This window comes from Anguilla anguilla, chromosome 17 (genome assembly GCF_013347855.1).
Source record: "Anguilla anguilla isolate fAngAng1 chromosome 17, fAngAng1.pri, whole genome shotgun sequence".
NCBI lineage: Eukaryota > Metazoa > Chordata > Actinopteri > Anguilliformes > Anguillidae > Anguilla > Anguilla anguilla.
Genome location: NC_049217.1, coordinates 10,471,818 through 10,481,120, shown reverse-complemented (window position 1 = coordinate 10,481,120; position 9,303 = coordinate 10,471,818). Strand labels below are relative to the sequence as shown.

General features: G+C 44.6%; 1 protein-coding gene across 2 annotated transcripts in view; it reads right to left on the bottom strand.

Annotated features, from left to right (window-relative positions):
• Nucleotides 1-153: 153 nt before the first annotated feature.
• The window catches only part of abat (4-aminobutyrate aminotransferase), a 30,549-nt gene continuing 21,399 nt past the window's right edge, over nt 154-9,303 (bottom strand). For both annotated transcript variants that reach the window (XM_035397526.1, XM_035397527.1), the window contains exons 10-16: nt 8,877-8,940; nt 7,786-7,934; nt 6,961-7,098; nt 5,391-5,558; nt 3,711-3,857; nt 3,401-3,512; nt 154-2,685 (exon numbers count right to left, since the gene is read on the bottom strand). In XM_035397526.1, coding sequence (XP_035253417.1) covers nt 2,564-2,685; nt 3,401-3,512; nt 3,711-3,857; nt 5,391-5,558; nt 6,961-7,098; nt 7,786-7,934; nt 8,877-8,940 — 900 coding nt within the window. In that variant the 3' untranslated portion in view covers nt 154-2,563. The remainder of the gene's footprint in view (nt 2,686-3,400; nt 3,513-3,710; nt 3,858-5,390; nt 5,559-6,960; nt 7,099-7,785; nt 7,935-8,876; nt 8,941-9,303) is intronic.

Genomic DNA, 9,303 nt, shown 5'->3' with positions numbered 1-9,303 from the left:
TAATAATGTTTTCGCATAAAAAAAAATTCTATTGGAAAAATGGGTGGAATACCAAGAAGTGTGCTCTTGAAAACAGAAAAATGTACCAATTTCATTAAAAATCTGTTTCCCCCCCCCTGGAACCAGATGCAAACTACACCACACAAAGCCCAATTGGATTAATCAAAATGTTTTTTAAGGTTTATTTTCAATACGGAGTTTTAAAATTACAACAAAGTTAGACCAAGCTGAATTAATTACATCAATAACTGGCAATCCTTCACAGAACAACAAACAGCAATGTTTTTCCTTCCCTATTTAAACTCATTAACAAGGCTGCAGATAAGACATGTCTCTATACAGCAATGACTTGCACGTTCTTAACATACATTTTAATTTTAACTTCATTATGTCTGAGACATTGTCAGACTCTATCACCCTAGATCTGAGATAGGCTAACAAAAATTCTGTGGCGTGTACTTCCTGTCCACAACATTTAAAACATTTAGAGAGGCATTGAAAAACAAGCAATGTTTACAATGTATCTGGCAGCTTCATGGAAAAAGTACCGTTATACAACAGCACGTGTGCATTACATGGGATCGACAGGTTAATGAATACACCTGGCACCTTTTACTGCAAGCTAAATTAACACAGCTATATAGAAGCAAATGTATATTTTTTTACGTATGTACAGAGCATGTGTAAGGTTGGTTTTTTTGGCTGTACTGTAATGTTGCTAGGGTTAAGACCCGACAACAGGGGTGTCGATATCTGCTCTGTTGCGTTTATTGCCATAAAATCAAGACATTTTCTGTAACTAGGCTAACGCACTTCAGTCAAAGCTTTGTTTAAATGATCCAAAACTACCATGGTAAGAAGCAAAACAAGTCATGATTGGTGCTTTAGATTTAAGATTTAAGAAAATATTTGCCCAATACCATTCATACCAAGTTTTCTAAGCAAGCAACACTTTACTGGATTTTACACACGCACACACACACACACACACACACACGCATACACACACCTTAAAGATGTAAAATGGGGCATTCCCCTGAGCACAGAGAAAATGGTGACATGTTCCAGGAAGGGACAAAAACAACCCAATGCAAAACAAAAAATTAGCAAAACATTTTTTTTCTTTTCTGGGAGCCAGGTCATATTACAATAAAATGGGCCAGCACAATAAAAGCCCTCGCTCTGAAAATCGGTGCGATACAGCGACTTTGTATTGCCTAGATGTTGGCTCTGTGACAAAAATAGCTCGTTAAAAAATAAAATAAAATCTCTTCTTGGGGAAAATGGATAGCAGCTTCTGTTAGGATGTGTGAAAGTCCACAGCTCTTATTGGAAAAAAATGAAATAAAATTAATTTTTCTCCCTCATCTCTCTGACTGGAGGGGACAGTCATAATAGTAGATACACTAAAAAAATTATAATTATCCTGAAAGTGACTATTTACAATAATTTAATTTTATACACAAAACTTCTTGAAGCCAACTTTGCTAAATAAGCAGGGCAGGTGAAAATCAATTTTTTCATCTTCATTAGTGGATAAAATTTGTTTGACTAACAGCATTATACTCTAGCGTTTGCCAATAGACATCATAGTATCTCTCCGTCTAATGAAAAACCAATGTCCTGGGTGAACCCTTACAGCTCCTGTAATTGATAAAAACAGGAGGGTTTGTCCACCACTCTGGCCTGGCCCAGAAAAGAGAGGTCAGAAAACAGACAGCGGTGGGAATCTCACTAACGCATTAGTCATTCTGTTTTTTTTTGCTCATTGAGTATTTTTGTGGCTCAAAATGGACGGACTGCACACGCAAAGCTCCCTGCTGCCATCTAGGCTTGCGGTCAGGGGGTTACAGCTGATCGGGTTGACCCTATGCCAACGAAAATGACCTTGTGCTCCATTTCAGCCGAAATGCGGTCACCCTAAGGGCGGGGGGAGCACAGAATTCGACTGAAACAAAGACCGCCTCTCTTCATCCGTGACCTTCAGCAGCGAGGGCAAGCTTCCTCGCAGACCCTGCCATACTCAAACATGATACCGGACCGTTACGTGGGGATTTTTTTGGAAACCTGCACTCCCCTCTGTATCTCACACCTCCAAAACATAACATTCTCCCGCTCCACATGCTTGTCCTCAGAATGTATTACTTCATCTTAGCACCTGTAACACACATACAACTGCTTTTCCAGTGTCTTCATGCATCAGATTCGGATTGATTCATTTATGAAATGCGTTATGTTTCATTTAAAATTGTGCACACAAAAAGATAAATGAAAACAAAAAAATCCTAAAAAAGAAAAAGAAAAAAAAAGGCATTATTGTGCTTCTGGCAGAAAGGGGGGAGGGGTTAGCAAGGTACTGTCACGACCCTGGTTGCCATGGAGATGCATTACGCAGAATTTCTAAAACCAGGTGTGTCTGACCCCCCCTCACCTGTTGTGAGGGAGGAAAAAGGGGATCTGACTGGCTCTGGTATTACTCTATTATTTTGCGATGCGCCGTTTGTGAATCTCTCCTTGGATTGGACCCTTGTGCTTCAGAGGGTGTGGCTTCGCTCCTCTTCCCCTACTTGTACTCGGCCAGGATGTCGTTGAACATGTTGAGGAAGAGGTGGACGTGGTACTCCTTGAAGACCAGCGCGGGTCGGAACCGGATCGAGCGATCCCCGCATCCCCCCAGGATCATCCCTGCGTGGAAACACAGCCTGGGTTGGTTTGGGGAAGACACCAGGGTTTGGAGCAGACTCCATTTCAAATTGATCCAATCAGGAAATGAATAGAACATTTGCCGTGATGTCATCAGAGGATTTCTCAACTGACAAATTTAAATTAAGTAGGACTGACCCCCCGTTCCTGGAAGACCATTGACCTCTGACATCTCCTGCTAGCCCTGGTGGCCAAGGGCACTCTAGGGTGAAGCTGACCTCATGATCTAGCAGTGTGGGATTCTCGCAAATCCAGGGGTATCAGTCCCTCGCCCTTGATGGCTACAGTGGCTGCTGCTTTTTAGTGTTCCAGTCACTGATTGGTTGGAGTCCACACACTTTGTTTCCAAGGGCTAGATTGGCAGGTGATTGAAAGGAAGCCACAGAATCCTGCAGATACTGCAGCCCTCTGGGTCCACAGTGTAACTCCTGCTCCACAGTACTGGTTAAGTTCAGACAAGGGCCAATCCGTTTCACAACCTTTAGCCCCTAATAATTTTATTAGCTCAATCATATCTTGATCTGACATTTGTATAAGCACCAGCTACAGCCACAGACTGCAAGTGCGTCCTAAAGATTTCACTCTGCTCAAGTACAGGAGTGAGCAGCACACATACAAGTACACGTACATGCAAACGTGTGCGCGCGCACACACACACACACACACACACACACACACACACACACTGTGTCCTTACCCTTGTTTCGGGCCTTGGAGATGAGGTCGTTGCGTGTGGGGTCGTCACAGATGTCGACGGCGCAGAAGGTGCCCGTGCCTCTGGCGGCACTCAGGAGGTGAGGGTACTGAGCCTGGAGGAGAGAGGGACTGGTCATCTCCCATAGTCACGTCCCCTTACAGACATGCTCCAAATACATTACATGACATTACACAAGCACCTCAAACAGTCACGTCCCCTTACAGACACACTTCAAATACATTACATGACATTACACACACACCTGTGACAGACCTGTGGCGCCCCCTACAGGTTAAGGGCGGTACTGTACCTGGAGCTCATGCAGGCCTTGCAGCAGAGCTTTCCCAGAGCGAGTCACCTCCTCCAGCAGCCTCTCCCTCTTAATCACGTTCAGCACCTCGGCCAGGAAGAGGTTCTTAGAGGGGTCTCCCATCCACGTGTTAAAGATCCTGTACGGCTGTTCAGGACAAAACAGAGTGTAAAATACTGGCCTATACACACAGGCACACTTCCAGCAACCTGAACACAGCGCTTGTCCTCACATATGCATCACTATCCATCTATAAAAGTTTGACAGCTGTACCCGGGTACTGAAGTCTGCAGGTTTTTGGTGATCAGCAGACACGGCTATTGTCCTGCGCTATATTGACAGTACAACCACACACGCTATGTGCATGTCTGTTTGGATGTAAATTTTTGTCTGTAACTATACTTCAGTGAACCTGGACAGATCACACGATTGCATTCGTAGATTTCAAGAACCCCATTTAAACAGGAGTATTTTTAGGCTTTCCTTCCTGGATACAGTATTATTATTCTTTCCCACCAAACACAGCACACTATTGCTTCAGATGCTGGGGTTTGATCTTTCACTACAATAAATACAGAGGAAACATTTTTAGCTTTAATTTTTTAATAAAAGGTGGATAAAGGAACACAAGAACTTAGGATTTAGGTCTAAAAATAAAGGAAGATATAAAATGTGTTGTCTGTGGTTATTCAGCAGGGGGCAGTGTTTACCATCATGAAGGCATCAATTCTGGGTAATAGTGTCTCGGCTGTAAATGTAAGCCCTTTATAAGCTCAGCTTACGAGTCAGAAGCACCGCAGTTCCTTCCTTCCATTCACACAGCTCTACCCGAGATCAGAGGCCAGTCTAAGGTTAGGAACTGGCCCAATCTCTCCCACCAAAGTCAATGCGTTTATCACTGCAGGGGTTCCCAGACCTGGGGGGCCCTCTGTATATCAACTGTAATGACCTGTTAATTGTTCTTAATTAGACAATCTCTAATGAAGGATGATTAACTCCTTTAAGGCCGCATTATGTCAGAAACAGCTCTGCATGCCGTGAAGAATGAATGTGTCATATTAACACCACAGGGCTTTGTAGCACTCAAACATATGCATGGATCCATACTGAGTAATGTGCTACAAGAGGCTGCGGTTTTTAATATTTATTCAGTCATAGACTGGTAGGTGAACGCAGTAGGGACCTAACTGCTGGAACTGTCAGCAACTGAGCAAATGGCAAAAAAGCCAAACTTAACATCTTCAGCAACCTTCATTTATAACCTAACAAAAACCTGACCTAACCCTACATACACAGTGGACCACAAGACTGAGTTTGGGAATTCCTGCATTACACATGGAGGGAAAAGCCCAGTGATGAGCAGGACTATGTACACAGACACAGATTACAAATATGACGTCATTTGTTTTTGCTGTTTATCTTCCACTCTGTCGCACCTGCTGAATGAAATATCCTTGATTCTCTTTAGAGCGGTTTCCAGTAAAAATCCTGCAGTTTGACAGGTTTTATTTAGTTTGAGCTACCTATGAGCAGTAGGTCAGTTCAGTTGGCTAGAATCGCCATCTCCGATCCAAGCCCCACCGACACAAGCTCATAATTAATCGGAAATAGCTACTAGCGACTTTCGTTTATCGGTAAAATGCGCGCCCAGATGTTTGGGGGGGGGGGGGGGGGACCCACCTTGTCAGCCGTCAACTCGTCTTTGTGGAAGTAGCCGCCGGTCAGGAGCTTCTTGCTGAAGGAGACGATGTCGGCCGGGTCGTCCAATCCCCAGTGCTCGTGCGCCCAGAACTTCCCCGTGGACCCGCCCCCCGTCTGGACCTCGTCCACGTGGAACGCGCAGCCGTGCTGATGGGAGAGAGAGGCGGGGCATGAGCAAGCCTGAGATACAGTCCGCTGCTGATAACCGCACACCCCCGGGCTTCCTCCAGTGTTACTGCACTTAAGCATGTTATACCACATGTCATTTTGGTCGGATTACAGTGGGACCAGGAACAATACAGGGCAACAGTTAGTACTCTTCTTTAAATACCTACAGCAAACCTGGCCTGGTTTAAAGGATAAAACAGACAATGGAGTTTCAACATTCTGTGCATTAAATGTGAGGTTAGGACAGAAAACGTAAAGGCCCCTGGTTACTGTGTGAGGATGTGCCCATACCTGCACTGTTCTGGAACAAACCCAAGACCCATTAAATTTGCACAAAACTTGTCAGTCATTTTACATTAAAATTGTGTCTTTTACATGAAATTCAAACATATTTCAAGGGCAGCCTGACATTCTAAAAAATCCTGAAGGGCTGGGTAGAGCCTGTTATTATTTTACAGTCTCTAAAGTTGTCAAATCAGTTTAATGGCTTTTTCCCCCTTAGCATTTTAACTTCAGAGAGATCAATGGTGAGGCTGAACAGAAACATTTGTGTTATCTTTAAAGGTAAGATCGTGTCGCTGCCTTTCAGTAACTTACAGCTTCACACAAAACTAGTTATCTTCAAATGCATTTGGGGTAAGACCAAAAACAAAAGAAAAAAAAAACCAGGGAGTGTGTGGTTGGATATAGCAAACATTTATCTGGGTGGCTAACCAATAGTGTGCTTTACACCTTAAACTAAGTTGTTTCCGTTCATTTTCAAAAACTTTGTTGACACTTTTATTCCACCCACAGTGAACTGTATCAGATTTCAGTATGTAGGTGCACTTATATAAAAAACAATTGCAAGTTTTTTGTGAGTGACAGGTGCTTACTCACAAAGCAGATGTTCAAATGGAAAATTGTGAATGACACGCAAGTACCAGCTCTGGAATGCGTGATAATTACTGCTCTGCAGTTACATGTGCATGTGGAAAGATGCTTAGCAACATTACCAAATGTGTACACCTGTGTGGCAGCCACCATCTTACAGGCACCAATATCTGGCTCCTGACCTTGTGAGACCATCTCTGCTGGTATCCCAAACAACCAATAGGGTTAAATCAGGGATGTGCCCTGCTACTGATTAATCAGGAAATACAGATCTTTTTCTTACACCTCACAAATTCTGGGATCTCTAGGGTTTGGTTGTATTTCTAAATATTCTCGCTAACAGGTGTCAAAGAGCGAAAGGCTCTTAATGTTAGTGTATTTAAGACGCACCCAAGCCCCCTGCCTTGGGGCCCTAAACGGAGCGCAAACAGGTCTGAAAAACCACAGTCCTTCATTAGTCAGGACGCATCGGGAGAAACGCCATCGCTGCGCCGAGGAGAGTCCGCACCTTCCTGGCGATGTTCCTCAGCCTGTGGAAGAAATCCGCCGAGGCGTGGTTGTCCCCTCCCTCGGCCTGGATGGGCTCGATCACGACGCCAGCCACGGGTTTGCCCTTCTGCCTCCACTTGACGATGAGGTCCTCCACCTGCAACACACAGCCCATTGAGCATGGCCTGCCGCCAGCAGAGGACGGTCTTCCCCATCTACGGAGTGTGGCACAGCGGGTAAGGAACTGCGCTTGTAACCGAAAGGTCGCAGGTTCGATTCCCGGGTAAGGACACTGCCGTTGTACCCTTGAGCAAGGTACTTAACCTGCATTGCTTCAGTATATATCCAGCTGTATAAATGGATACAATGTAAAGTGCTATGTAAAAAAGTTGTGTAAGTCGCTCTGGATAAGAGCGTCTGCTAAATGCCTGTAATGTAATCTAACGCCACCCAAAACTACAGACAGGAAGCTGTTTTTGCACCTGTTTTTTGGCACAGGACCAATGTACTGCTTTGAGCACTGTGCCAATGTACTACTTTGGGCATGGGACCAACGTACAGTCTTGGGCACTGCACCAATGTACTGCTTTGGGCACTGTACCAATGTACTGCTTTGGGCACTGTACCAATGTACTGTTTTGGGCACTGTGCCAATGTACTGCTTTGGACACTGTGCCAATGTACTGTTTTGTATTACAACCACACATCATCTATACACTGACAAGATCATTAGCTCAATATTCGTAACACTGGCAGTTCAGCTTTTGCCATTGTATAAGATCAAAGTGCCCAGATTTCGCAGTGTTCATGCAGGGAGTGTGGTTTGAGGCAGTGTGTCATTCACCTCCTCCAGGCAGCGAGACTCCTCCTGGGCGTTCTCCCGGGTGAACTCCTCAAGTGGGTAGCGCAGTTTGGGGAAGGGGGCGATGGGCCAGTCGAAGGACGGCACATCCAGCTTGTGAATGGCCTTGGAGTGTGTGGTTGCCAGGCAGCCTAAAAAAGTATTTAAACAGAGGAGGAAACTGAGGCTGAGTATTTACACAGAGGAGCAAACACAGAGACTGAGTATTACACAGAGGAGCAAACACAGAGACTGGGTATTTACACACAGCAAACACAGAGACTGGGTATTTACACAGAGCAAACACAGAGACTGGGTATTTACACAGAGCAAACACAGAGACTGGGTATTACACAGAGGAGCAAACACAGAGACTGGGTATTACACAGAGGAGCAAACACAGAGACTGGGTATTACACAGAGGAGCAAACACAGAGACTGGGTATTTACACAGAGCAAACACAGAGACTGGGTATTACACAGAGGAGCAAACACAGAGACTGGGTATTTACACAGAGCAAACACAGAGACTGGGTATTACACAGAGCAAACACAGAGACTGGGTATTACACAGAGCAAACAGAGACTGGGTATTTACACAGAGCAAACACAGAGACTGAGTATTTACACAGAGCAAACACAGAGACTGGGTATTACACAGAGGAGCAAACACAGAGACTGGGTATTTACACAGAGCAAACACAGAGACTGGGTATTTACACAGAGCAAACACAGAGGCTGAGTATTTACACAGAGCAAACACAGAGACTGGGTATTACACAGAGGAGCAAACACAGAGACTGGGTATTTACACAGAGCAAACACAGAGACTGGGTATTTACACAGATGATCAAACACAGAGACTGGGTATTACACAGAGCAAACACAGAGACTGGGTATTTACACAGAGCAAACACAGAGACTGGGTATTACACAGAGGAGCAAACACAGAGACTGGGTATTACACAGAGGAGCAAACACAGAGACTGGGTATTTACACAGATGATCAAACACAGAGACTGGGTATTTACACAGATGATCAAACACAGAGACTGGGTATTTACACACAGGAAACAGAGACTGTGGTTACTCACCCATAGTTCTCCCATGGAACCCTCCCATGAAGGACAGGATGCTGAGGTCAGGGCAGCCAGGTAACTGTGGGAGGAACAGTGGCCCTGTCAGAAGTCCCCCAAACTCTCACCTTCATTACAATCAATGCACACGTACTGGATCTGGCTTTGTTAGCCCCCTACCCCCCAAAAAAACATCTCTTAACATTTTTACTGAGAAACACTCCACATCATGCACACCAAATTTCAATGATGGTAGAAAACTATACATCCGCTCCAGAGAAAAATAATGAGACAAGCCATTACACAGAGAAGCTGATGTACAACAGAAGAGTATAACCAGCTTAAAAGCACCCTACACATGGAGTACAATTACACATGTACTACGATTACCCAAAATCCCCCTCCTTAGGCCTGAATATGACAAGGCCCTTGTCTTTCTCCAGCA